The sequence below is a fragment of the Diceros bicornis genome, chromosome 32 (genome assembly GCF_020826845.1).
Source record: "Diceros bicornis minor isolate mBicDic1 chromosome 32, mDicBic1.mat.cur, whole genome shotgun sequence".
In the NCBI taxonomy this organism is placed as follows: domain Eukaryota; kingdom Metazoa; phylum Chordata; class Mammalia; order Perissodactyla; family Rhinocerotidae; genus Diceros; species Diceros bicornis.
Window position 1 is genome coordinate 29382693 of NC_080771.1, and position 13193 is coordinate 29395885.

At 44.8% G+C, this 13193-nt stretch overlaps 1 protein-coding gene across 2 annotated transcripts; it reads right to left on the bottom strand.

Annotated features, from left to right (window-relative positions):
* Positions 1-209: 209 nt before the first annotated feature.
* On the bottom strand, positions 210-5725 carry MAF (MAF bZIP transcription factor). 2 transcript variants are annotated; one of them, XM_058528339.1, is made up of 2 exons: positions 4433-5725; positions 210-303 (listed from the first exon to the last, which is right to left on the bottom strand). In XM_058528339.1, the coding sequence occupies exons 1-2, from the start codon at positions 5551-5553 to the stop codon at positions 210-212; spliced, it is 1215 nt and encodes a 404-aa protein (XP_058384322.1). In that variant the 5' UTR covers positions 5554-5725. The 2 variants fall into 2 exon arrangements, 1 of the variants encoding a protein (XP_058384322.1); XR_009216452.1 differs by lacking the exon at positions 210-303 and adding an exon at positions 2354-4043 and having other exon boundaries at positions 4433-4497.
* Positions 5726-13193: the final 7468 nt, after the last annotated feature.

Here is a 13193-nt window from a genome sequence, read left to right on the forward strand (position 1 = left end):
TGGGAAGCACCAGTGCGCTTTCTTATGGGTCTGTATATAGGACCCTCAGAGTTAATTAGTATGGATGTTATGCATTTAACAGTTTTGTTCTCTAACACAATCATTTTTCTTTAAAAAGAGACTGAAGAGAAGTCGGGGCAGGTTGTTTTCCACGACTGCAGATAATAATAATAATACTATATTTTGAATGCATATTTCGCACATAAATGTCATTTTGTGAATACACTGGTAAGAACACGTTGCTGGGGCTTCCAAAATGTGGCGTATCCCACTGATGGCTCCAACTTGCAAGTGGGCTCAGTTCTGTAATTGGAATGAAAGGAATTTGAACACTATTTAGACAAAGACTCAAATGCAGTGTAAAGGGAAAGCCAGATTTCCTTACATATATATTTTTAAATCTAGAGACTTATTTGTAATAAGGACATTTAGGCAAAATTTAGGATTTCTTTGTTAAAAAAGCATATATTTGTGTTCACCCCTCACACTACATTTCAAAGTTTTTGTAATGGTTATTTCTAAAAATGTCGTTCACTAGGCGTTAACCTTCTCCTAAAGCCAGCCACCAAAACCCCATTTTTGCCAGTACCTCTCTACTCTGCTTTCTAATGTTTGGGGCCAAAACCTGCTTATTATATTGAACTGCCTTGTAGAGTCCTACCAAAATGCTTAATGGTTGCACAACTGAATTTTTCTCCCCAGTTGCATCCTCATGAGAGAACTGCAATTACTCCATCCTGAATGTCACTCTTATTTTGAGAATGTGTTTGTCTAAAATCTCTCGTCTGATGCCGAGCTTTCTGCATAAGCAATATCTCCATTTCTGCTTCTTCAGAGGGAGACTGCGTGTCTCTCAGTGGGGATCAGAGGAAAAAAAAATCTCGGGGACAGCTAACTTCAGGCACAGGGAAGGAGGTTTACTACTAACACTTTTGTTAAGCAAAATTAAGTGTGGCTTCAGGAGCCCTACCCGAACTGGCACAGAGAGGAAGGTCAAAATGTAGAGGGTGTACGCTGTCTTCGTGTTCTCTGAAAAAGGGGAAGACAAGATGATAAACTGGCCAGAACTCATCAGCTCCAAGCACAACCTGTTTTCTTCAAAATAAGGCCTTCATTCAGAGTTGCAATATTATCTTTTTTTTTTTTTTTAAAGAACAGAAAACAAAATAAAACAAGTCATCGTGTTTGGCTATACTTTCAAAACAGTGTTGGCTTTGTCTGATATTCTGTTAGCGTTCTAGGGGAAGGTGACTAGGAGTGCAAACTGCATGGATCTGTAACATTAGTTACATGAATTTGTGTCATTTTAAAATAGGTCAGTGCTGTTAGTGAAGGTAGCTTGAAGACTTTCCAAATGATCTTTAAGTTAGCCCCCACACACAGCCTGTTTTGGGGTAAATATCAATAAATCAAAGCACAGTCTTTATCCCACCAAGGCATTATTTTTGGCTTGTATTTCAAGCACTAAGGGGATCTGAAACCATTACCAGCTTGTCTAAGTGGAGAAGCCCTCCGCTAAATATTCACAGTGAAATATGATTTAATAACACAGTTTAAACCCAGATGTGTACTTGGCGTGATGTAAGTGAGGGGTGGATGTTTCTTTTTCCTATTTAAGACAGATGACCTTCAAAGTTAAAAAACAAACAACTTTGATTTGTCCAAAGTGTTGATGTTAAATCTTGTCAGGCCTTGCTAACAAGAAATCACCGGGCGTCAGGGAAGAAGGAAAAATAATCAATTTAAGCCAAAAGGCAAGAATTGTTTATCTTTACCATTAAAAGTAGATGCGCTGGGCCACCTCTGCCATACCTTATTTGCCTGGCTTATTTCTCTGAACATGGGCATGCTGCTGGACCAGAAGCTCAGAGCAATGCTCAGAAGGCCTTGCTCTCTGGTGGGGATTTTTGTGTTTGTTTTCACCAGAGGGCAATGACGGCTCAATTCATTTGAAAACTGAAAACTTTGTGGCAAGATTTTGAGAGGTCATAATTTACATGTATATTAAATATTGCTAATTATTAAAAGGGACTGGCCTCCCGCCTCATAAACCAGCCTGTGTTTCACCCTGAATTATTGCCTCCCTACTCTTCCCTTAATCCTTCCTCTGGGGGAAAGGATACATTTTACACTTCTAATGTGGTGTTGGGCCCAGTTAAACTGTACACTAAGAAACTGAGTACAGAATCAAAAAAAAAAAATGCAGTTTATTATTGTAGATTATTCTTTCTCTTGATATAACCAGAATTGAAAATGAAAGAAAAGCACATAGGAACATCACGCGTGGTTAGTTAGTAACTCAAGATATAAAACAATTTTGCACAGCAAAATATGTAAAAGAAAAGTAACTGACAAGATTTTTTTATATTTATTGTGGTAAGATTTACTTTTCATTTTTTTTTTTAAAGACAGGATGTCAGTCCCTGAAAATAACATTTACTGATTATTGCCTTTAAAACTGTGGATTTTTTTTTTAAGTTACAGAAAATCCAGTTCTGCACCACAATACAACTGTAAAAAAATCTGCATCATCTTAAAACTGTGCAGTAATGCCATTTTTATAACTGCATAAATTTTATTAGCGTTCTAAACAGTTTTGCAAATTTTTTTTGTATTATATGCTTGCAGGTTATATCTTAGTGCAATTCAGTCCCAAATACTTTAATTTTGAAAAAAAAAAAACATACATTTTGAATGTAAAATACCCCTACAGATATAAACGGGGTGTCTCCCCTTTTAATACTTTGGTTTTCAATACAGTCAGTGGTATAGCAAAGACTACACATACCCAACTTATATTTAAGTTGCAAGCACATGCTGTATAAGCTACTTTTTTAAACAGTCCCCTTGCAAACTCTACCCCCCTTAACATCACAACAGTAAACAATTTAGTGCATCAATCTTTTAAAAAATCTACAGCTAAACAGACCTAACTCTTTCAAATTTATCTATAACATTCCTTTATCTGTAGCATACATTTTAACTGGGCTAACAGATTATAAAAACTAGAATTAAATTATATACTAGAAACCCATAGCATTCCACGTTTGACAATGACCAAAAGCCAAAAAAAAAGAAAAATAAAATAAAAATAAAACAAACCAAAAATAATGGGGCAGATTTCTTTTCTTAAAAAATAAATTTTAGACTGCTTTCGGCAACAGCACAATTTTAGTCCCCCAAGTGGGGTGTCATTCTTATTAAAAAGAAAACATTACGAGTTTTTTAACGTTTGCCATGTTAAATTTTTAACCCATTCTGGCATCATTGACAAGGAATGCCTTCAGTGCATTTACAATGGGAGGCTGAAGTTCTGAGTAACTCAAAGCAGTTTTGGAGCAGATGGAAACTTTCATGGGAAGAAGGTTCTAGGGTTGCACTTTTTGTTCTGAACTCAAAAAAGTCATGAGGCAATAAAACAAAAGTATGAATGCCATGCTATAAGTCTTCGAACGTCCATTTCCAAGCCAAAAGAAAAAAAAGAAAAAAAAATAATTATACCATACATGTCCAGCATGCAGGCTTTTTTTTTATTAATATAATGTCTCTTTTCCATAAAGTCTTTGAAACAGTTATAGTTCATTGTTGCTAAGACAAAGTAGCAAGCATAATAATGCATGAGATGAGAATGAGTTTTTTATGGCAGACTAAACTCTCAGATTTGCCATCACAAGGCCAAAACTCACGAGTCACACCCAGAAGGTTGATGCAGGCTTGATTGTGGCAGGTTCATGTGGATTTTTTTCTCTATTTTAGCATAACAATGCTAAAAAAAACCCGATGGAACTCAGCACGCTGCAAGTCTATAACATTTCACATTTTTTTTTTCCTTTGCAAGCTCAATCTTACATGAAGAACTCAGGAGGAGGAAAAAAAAAACTCAGGTTTTTTTTTTTTTGTTCTTTTAGATGGGTGGAGAGGGAGTGAGGGTGGAGGTTGGGGGAAAAAAAGGGCAACACAGCAAGCTCCAAAAAGTAAAATTAAAAAAAAAAAATCCAAACAAAATAAAACACACACACAGAAAATGAACACCAGCTCATGAACTGAAGAAGAAGAAGAAAAAAATTATGTGAATGATGCAGGCTTCAAAGGTGAGCATGAAGACCTCTGCTGATATCTTTGAACGTTGTGCAAGTGGGGGAGGGGTGTAAAAAAAAAAAAAACAACCTAGCAAGTTATGGAGAATTTCAGATTGGCAATCCATGAGCCAGACATCCATTCCCTCCCCAACTTAAAAAGAGCCACCACCACCAACTCTGAGCAGGGTGTGTGTGTGTGTGTGTGTGTGTAGGGGGCAACGGGGGGCAAACTCGGTAGGGGAGGGGGCGAGGTGGTGGCGAGCGTGGCTCTGGATCTAGCAAGCCCACACCCGAGTCGGACCCCCACGGAGCACTTATCAAGGTGGCTAGCTGGGATCGCGTGTCAGACTCACATGAAAAACTCGGGAGAAGACGGGTTGTCGCTGCTCGAGCCGTTTTCTCGGAAGCCGCTGCTCACCAACTTCTCGTATTTCTCCTTGTACGCGTCCCTCTCGCGCACCAGCCTGGAGATCTCCTGCTTGAGGTGGTCGACCTGCTGCAGCAGCTGGTTCTTCTCGGACTCCAGGACGTGTCTCTGCTGCACCCTCTTGAAGCGGCAGGACTGGGCATAGCCGCGGTTTTTCAGGGTCCGCCTCTTCTGCTTCAGCCGGATCACCTCCTCCTTGCTGACCCCGCGCAGCTGCCGGTTCAGCTCGCGCACCGACATGGTCACCAGCTGCTCGTCGGAGAAGCGGTCGTCGAAGTGCAGGCCGCCGGCGGCGTGGTGAGGGTGCAGGGCGCCCCCCGCCCCCGCCGCTCCCCCGCCGCCTCCGCCGCCGCCGCCGCCGCCGCCGCCCCCGGCGCTGGCCGGGCCACCGCCGCCCGCGCCGCCCGCGCCACCGGCCGAGGCGGACGCGCTGCCCGCGGCGCCGGGCGCGCCGGCCGTCGGGTGGTGGTGGTGGCCGGCGGCGTGGTGGTGGTGGTGGTGGTGGTAGTGCGGGCCCGCGCCGCTCTGCGCCGCGGCCGCGGCGATCACGGCGGACACCACGGCGGCGGCGGGGCCCATCTCCTCTCCGCTGCCGCCCAGGGAGGCGCCGGCGCCGGCCCCGGCCGCCGAGGCCAGCTGCTGCGCCCCGCGCGCGTAGCCATCGAAGCCGCCCTGGAGCTGGTGGCTGTTGCTGATGAGCGCCTCGACCGCGTCCTCGGGGCTGAAGCCCAGCGCCTCGGGGTTCAGCTGCTGCGGGTAGCCGGTCATCCAGTAGTAGTCTTCCAGGTGCGCCTTCTGCTCGCTGCCCGAGCCCGGGCTGGGCGCCGAGAAGCTGGGGGAAGGGGGCACCGAGCTGCACGGCGTGCTCATGGGGGTGGAGGACAGCGAGCCCCCGGCGATGAGACGGCCGCACTGGCTGATGATGCGGTCGGTCTCCACCGGTTCCTTTTTCACTTCAAACTTCATCAGATCGAAGTCATTAACATATTCCATGGCCAGGGGACTGGTGGGCAGGTCGGAGTTGCTCATTGCCAGTTCTGATGCCATTCTCCTGCCGCCGCCGCCGCCGCCGCTCCGCCAGATGGGCTGCAGGAGAGGGGCCAGCGGGCTGTGCTGGGTGGCCAGCGGGTGAGCCAGCTTGCTGGGCTGGGGCGCTTCTAGCTCGCGCGGCGGTGGCTGGCCCGAAACCTCCGAGCGCGCACACACCCCCCCGCCCTGCCCGCGCCCCCCGCGCCCGCCCTCCCTCCCCCCTGCTCACGCCAATGTGCTCGCTCGCTCGCCCCGGCCCCTCCTCGCCTGCTCGCCTCCGTGCGCGCCGAGCCGGCGGCTTCAGGCTCGGAAAGGTCCTCCGCGGGCTGGGGTGGCGGCGGCGGCGAAGCTGGAGGAGCCCGGCCCGGTGCGCGGCGTCCCCCGCTCGCCGCTCCGCTGCGCGCTTTGCATAAGGAGAGCTCGCCTCGCCGGCCCGGGCTGCAGGCGGGGCGCGCGCGGCGGCCGCTCGGGGCTGGAGGCGCGGCGGGCGGCTGTCCCGGCGGCGCGGGCCTTGGCACGGGGGAGTTAACACTTCATGCTTCTCGCCTCCTCTTCTGCCTGGCTCTTTTTATTTTTTTCTTTCCTCTCTCTCTCCCTCGCGCGCTCTCTCCCTCCGTGCAAAGTGCAAGACAGAGGTGCAGCCCGGCTGGAGGAAAGGGAGGGGGGAGTTTAGTTCTTTCTTGCCTTTTTTTTTTTAAAGCAAAATAGCGAAGTCCTGGGGAAAGGCGAGGCAGAGAGCAAAAGGGGGGAGGCCGAGCCGACGAGCAGCCCGAGCTACAGCTCGAAGATGAAAAAAGATTTTAAAGCCTCTGATCCAGCAAGAAGAGTTTAAAGCAATTGCTGAGTTTTATACCACTTGTGACGTCAGGCCCAAAAGGGAAATTGACTGGTACTCCGGACCAATGGGAGGCGGCGAGAGCGGCCGCGATTAGCATAATAGTATAGAAACAAGGAAACTTTTCCTAGCTGTCAATCAGGGCCCAATCAGCTGACTGTCAGCTGGGACAGGCAGGCTTAACCCTTCCCGCGCCGCAGCCTCCCCGGGAGGGAGCAAAACCGGGCGCAAAGTTTGGGGCAAGAGGGAAAGGAGTTTTCCAGAGGGGCTGCGGGAACCCGGGAGGAGAGGGAGGACGGGCTGCTTTACTTAGGAGCGCGAGGGAGGCCTGCTTTCCGGAGTCCCAGCTTGTCCTCCACTCACTCTGCGGGGACTGTCCTGACTCCCCTCACCTGCCTGCCCCCCATCCCCAGGATTGTGAATTCGCCCCGCAGCTTTTCCTCCTCGCTCCACCTTCCGCCCCCAGCTGTCTGCCCCGGGGACCTTCCTTCCCCGAGCCTGGCTGTGCCGGGAGCTCAAACTTGGCCCCAACTCTTTGTCCCTCTCCCTGGTGCCTGCGCGCAGGGGTGCAGGCGTCCGGACTTTGCGCAAGACACCGCCTCGCCGCGCGCCTGCCTGGGTGGTTTGCAGTCCGCGGACAGAGACGGTCCGTTTTAACACCCTCTCTTAAAGGAGGTGAAATAAGTTGTTCAGGGGCCATTACGGGCCGGGACTGGCTGCCCGCTGGCGTCGGGCGCCCTTTGGGGGAACGAACGCCTACGCGAGTTAGGTCCGGGAAAACTCAGAGTCGGGTCAGCCGGCTCGGCCCTCGGGCTTCCGACTCTGGCCCGAATTTGGCCTTTAGATTCATATTCATCTCTCTCTCTCTCTCTCTCTGTCCCTCTCTCTCACACACACACTCACTCATGCACACACTCATACCCACGCTTACCCACCCCCTTATGAAATCTGACCCTGTTTATCAGGGTCCCGCGCGCCCTTTGCACTTTTACGTTTCACTTAATTATTTCAGATTTGATCGTGGAGAGGAACAAGGGGGAAAAACAACTCCCCAGCCTTCACCAGCTCCATTCGAAGGGTTAAATTTTAAACCGCGGTTTCTCGGACCAGCCCGGAAACCCAGAGTGGGGGCGGGGTGGGGGGGCTGCTTCTCCCCCTCCCGGTTGCAGATGCTAATAACTATTCAATTTTCTAGATCGATTCTTTTAAAGTTTATGCAAAAAAAGAAAAAGGAAAGATGGAAAAAGAAGAGGAAAAAGAAAGAACCAACAACTCTGTTTCTAAGATTTTAAAGCGATAGGCAAGTCGGAGAAGCTGAGATTTATTCGGAAAAAGCAAAAGTGCGCTCCACTGACCCAGCGTTTGGAAGACCAGCCCGCCTGCTTGGATGATGGGACTGTTGATTCCTCCAATTAATGAAATGCATTTGGTGTTAATCATATTTATTTTACTTTATGGGACGGGGAGACGCTAGGAGGGTGCATTAAAAAAAAAAAAAAAAGAATCTGAAAAGCCTGCAAAAGGATCGAAGAGTGAAAACTATTGTTGGACGGAGTTGGTTTTTACCTCAACAGCGCCACCTTTCGGCAAAGGTCAGTTGAAATTGATCCGTGTCCAGTTTTGTTGAAGTGAAAAGAAGCTGGTTTCCCAAGGTGGGAGGAGGAAAAAGGCACAGACAGTTTGACTGCCATGGGAGAACCCGACCTTGTAGGAAAGGGATTGAAGACAAAGCTGGCAGATGCGGGAATCATTTTCCCCTCCCTCTCCCCCTTGATTGTCGACAAAGAGGCCAGGGGACACAGAAGCCTTCGGAGAATAATTCTGGCTGAGAGACTTTTGCAAGTGGATCCCATCTAACGGGGCCCCCAAACCCTTTAGAAGGGCCAGGATGGATTTTCAACGGGCGTTATGGCAATATCAATAGAATTAAAGTTACTTGTAATTCAGTGATAGATGAGATGTCTCTAGTAAGTAAGATTAAGTGCAGTGCTATAAAGTTGTTTATCTGAAAAGTAATTCTCAGAAAACCTGACTTCTGACACTTAGTCATATATTAAGCCAGCGTCTTGAACATTGCACTTCAGAATGCTCACCCACCCTCAGCGGAGTTGACTATTTATAACGAGACCTTAGGTGTCACTCATTGGCTTCAAACACCAGGTTAGACCTGAGTTAATTTCTCTGATGCTGGCAGCCTTCAGTTCAGCAGACCTGGGAATCCCTAATGAGAGACTCCCCAAACGGTTCGTAGGCACATCATAACACTAAAAGACCAGCGCTGTTGGTATTTTCCAGAAAAGCACCTTTTCTTTTCATCATTACTGCAGAGAAGCTGTTTATAAGGGTAGTTTTGGTTTTATGGGAATACTTTGTAGGGATGAAATAAAGTGTGTCTGTTACCAGTTTGGAGAAGAAAGAGTGAGGATTATGTCAATATTTATGCAACCTAACAGAATTCCTTTGCTCTCCTCCTCTTAAACAGTATTTTACCTAATAATGAAGTTAAGGGATTATAGCTTATGTATTCAGAGGAAAAGCCACTGTTTAAATTACATAAACATATTATGTCATTTAGCGTTGTCCACAGCAGTAGTTTTCTAGATCTTTTTTTATCATTAGCCACAAATGTCTGAAGTTTTATTTTTCATATAAAACTATGAATTTGTGTATTTAGGAAGAATTAGTTATTTTTTGTTTATGATAATTTTTTTTTATCATTTTGCATCACTTTTTTGTTAAAAGCTGTAAGATATGATCCCTGCCTCTCCTGAAAGTATTTTTGGCCAAGAACACTGAAACTGCTACATTTATAAATAAGCAACATTTATAAACAAAGTTCACTAATGACGAAGACTACATGATATAGATTCATGGCTGTGCAACTAATTGTTGCAATTATATATCATTTCTAGAAATTAAATGCCCATGTTTGGGCAGCTAAATGTATTATTATCTGCACTTTTTTTTATGGTTTATTTTAGTACACTGCTGTCAAGCCATAGTATTTTTCCTTCTGTAACTGCAAAGTCTTTTATACGCTCCCATTTTCTCTTGAAAAAAGAAAGGATCAGAATTTTTAGATGTGTAGCCATAGTGCTCTCAAGCTTATAACTTAATTCTCATTTTTGTCCTTTTTACTTTATTATTTAGTGATTCACAGGGGTGTCTAAACATTTACAGTCCTCTGTTAGCAGCGTTTCTTTTGTAACAATTGAGCTCTCTCATTTTAATTAGTACTATTCAGATTTTTGATTCTCTACAATTAGAGCAGGCCACATTTCTTTAGACTCCTTTGCTAACATTGTTTGTTTCACTTCTATCCAGGCCAGTGTAATCCAAATACAATATGAACTGTGTTTCCTTACTGCCTAATATCCCCTTGCTATATATATGCTAGTAATCTCTGTAGAACAATATAGAGTAATTTAGAAACCATGCGTTTGTCATTATTGACCAATTCAAACCAGTAGCATTAAAGTTTCTGAAAGCAGTGAATATTTATAGAGGAATTTGGTGGGGGGAGAGCATGGGTCGGATCATGCAGAGGATTGCGAAACTGCAACATCAAAAACACAATTGTAGTTTCATGTCAGTCCATACATAACAACTTCATGCAAAAAGAAGAAAAAAAAACCCTGTTCATATCCAAATTACAATGATTAAAAGCTAAAAACAATATATTTTTCCTGATTGTGAGTTATAGCAACTCAAGTATAGCGTGTTGTAATCAGACATATATAATCTAAAAAGAACACGATGTATCAAGTGCAGTGTCTGAACAGTCTGTTTACCCAGGAGCAGGTTTTATGGTGCAGAACTAACCAGTGTCCACTACATTTCGCCATGAAACCAGCTACACTGATTGAGAGAAGAGTTGTTCAGAGAAAGTGAATGATAACGTGTAGAGTGTTCCTAGGTCTAGTGTCAGATAAATCCTTTTAACAGTCTTTAGTTAGCAGGGTAAGTAAATCACCAATCACTGTTAGCAGATTCATGGAAGAAAATTAATAGAATCAGACGAGATAATCTGATAAGGGTAAAATTGCTGAGGAAACAGTCTTGCCTCATATTGGAGGATGTGAAACAACAGTCTGATTACTAGGAGTTGTTATGAATAGGTGAATTATGTGCTAAATAATCATCAGAGTAATTCGGCATTTATTAATTCTTTTCTCTTTAAGCAATTCACAGTTGTAAGTTAAAGCCGCTCTCTCTTTGAAGACACATCTTTTATAATTTTTATTAGAGGTAATTTATTATTTGCATTACCTGTATTTACTTCATAATTGAACATTTTGCATTCAAATTTATGTAATGCATTATGCTTGAGAATATATTTCTGCCTGATTAGCATAAATAGTCACTTACCTCATGAATTACTAACAAAGTTTATCTTAAAATATAGGTTTTTTTATTAAGTGGAACACAAACATATGTACAATAAATTCTGATCTTCCGGTGCAGTTAACAGAACAACTCACGTTTGGTTTTGGGGAAGCTAGGCAAGGGGAGGGAATAATCATGGGGAGGAAGCGAAATATAGACAAATGAGATTTGTAGATTTCTTTCAGGGGGTGTTACTTAGATGGGGGGTATACCTGGGGGGTGGGGACAAAAGTGCAAAGGAAGTTGCTAGGCTCCTCATATACTGTTTAGATTGCTTACTGAGTGATCTCGACATGGACTGAGGATTTTGAAAAAACCCATAACTCGTCATCTATAACTTTGTGAAGGACCAGGTAGCAAGTGAATAGCATTGATGGAGTTGGGGGTTTTGTTTATGCTTATTTTTTGTTTGTTTATTTGTTTGTTTTGGGACCCCCCCCAAGTTCTACCTTAGAACACAATACACATCATTTAATAAAATACTTGTTTGTTTTGCGCAAGAGATGTGAAAAACCAGATGTTTTCTCAAGTGAGAATTCCGGGGAAGGTCTCCCAAAATTTGCTCCAGCTCTCCTCCCATTCTTCACCCGACAAAGACCCAATCTGGCCTGGCAGACAGCAGGTGATTAATAAATAGTTTTGTGTGTACATGAACGGTTGAAAGGGCTTCTTCTGGTTTTAGGTAATAAATGCAGACGCAAAATGATGAGACCTCTTTCCTGACTCTTGCCATTCCAAATCAGCAGAGTCCCATGGTTTTCTTTTTTTCCTCTCCTTTTTCAGGGCCTAGCTATCTCTTTAGATTTTTCTTTTCCTTCAATTAGGGACTGCTTACAATTCTCTCCTCCATTGTCATCCCTTTTGATCCTCTTCACAGCTTATCCCGATGAGGGAATTTGTCTCGAAAGCACTCAACCCTTAAAATTGGGCTGAAATTAGAACTGATAAAACAATAAACAAGAGGAATAAAAAAGGGTCTGATATTAGGACAGGGTTTATTCATGCTGTGTGTTTCATGCCTGATAACTCAGAGGACAGGCTGGCAGTGGTGCTTGTTCTGTAAAGTCCCTCTCCTTCTTACTGCTGGGGATGGGGGGGCGGCGGGTGGGGATCCGTAGGTCCTGTTCCAGAGGCATTTAGCAGCCATTCGACCTGGGAAATGGAACCTGGAGTTCTAGAAAACACAAACCGAACTTAAATACTTCTCTGATTACCAGGAGGAGTATGGTGATGCAGATGATTTGTGAATTTGTGTGTTTGTGAATTTCCTTGGCTGGGGGCCTGAGAAAAAGGATCCCTCATGGCCCTGTTTTATATCTTAGTTCTTGCATAATGGGTTTTCCTGAGCTTTCTCAACGTGCTGTTCTCTTCCTTGAAAACACCAAACATGCCCAGTGACACCCTCACAGCATCGGCCATCACCGTAGTGCTCCTGATCGGACAAAGAACAGAAGTGGGCTAAAGAGCGCCCCCCACCCCGATGTAAAATAAAGTCAAACTTATAGACTTTTTGCTAGTATTTTTATTTAGTAACTTTGTAACACTGATACATGCTGTTTGTTAGATAGAAACATTCGTACAAGACAGAAATAGGAGGATGTCAAACAAAAGAACCACTGTTCCTCATCTCCATCCCAACCGCCTTGTCGTGTTTCAGGTGTTACCATCTGTAATAATCGAGGTGCACGTGTATACTTTTTTACAGAATGGAACCATATCAGGCACACAGTTCTTCAACTTGTGCTCCCTGCAACACATCCACCTTAACCATCCCAAAAAGCAGTTTGGGGCACTCTTCTATTCTTTGGCAGAATTCACTTAATAGAATCTCAGACTGGAGGGAGTTTAGAGATAGGACCTCAACATCCTCCTCCCAACCGACGCACAATTAGAATCCGCTTTGCAACACGGGCATGTGAATCCACAGCATGCAGGGCCGATTTTACCAGACACAGCAGACATGGTGCTTAGGCTCCGTGAGACTGTCAGAGGCCCGGGAAAACATTCTCATTTCTTTTAAAATAAGACAAAAAGAAATGAATATAATCTAGCATAGATTATACCCATCATGATACCAACACAGTCATAAAATATAATTAAATTTTTATGGAAGAAGGGGTCCACGGAAACCAAAGTGTCTAGTCCCCACAAAAGTCCAAGTGTGGCTTCAACAGCATGTACTTGATCACCTCCAGTGACAGGGTGCTCACTACATCTCAATTTTACCTTCCACCCTGTTCATCTATCTTCCCACAGTTCTTGAGGTGGTCAGGAAAGCTTTTTGTGTGTGTGTTTGCCTAGTATGAAGTCATGTCCCCTTTTTCTATGCATGAGTCCTGATTTCATACACTTGTAAGGCCGTATCCAACGAATCTTTACATCCCTCAAGGTCTCCGAGGAGTAGAAGACAACCAGTATGACACCCTCTGCCTGCCTT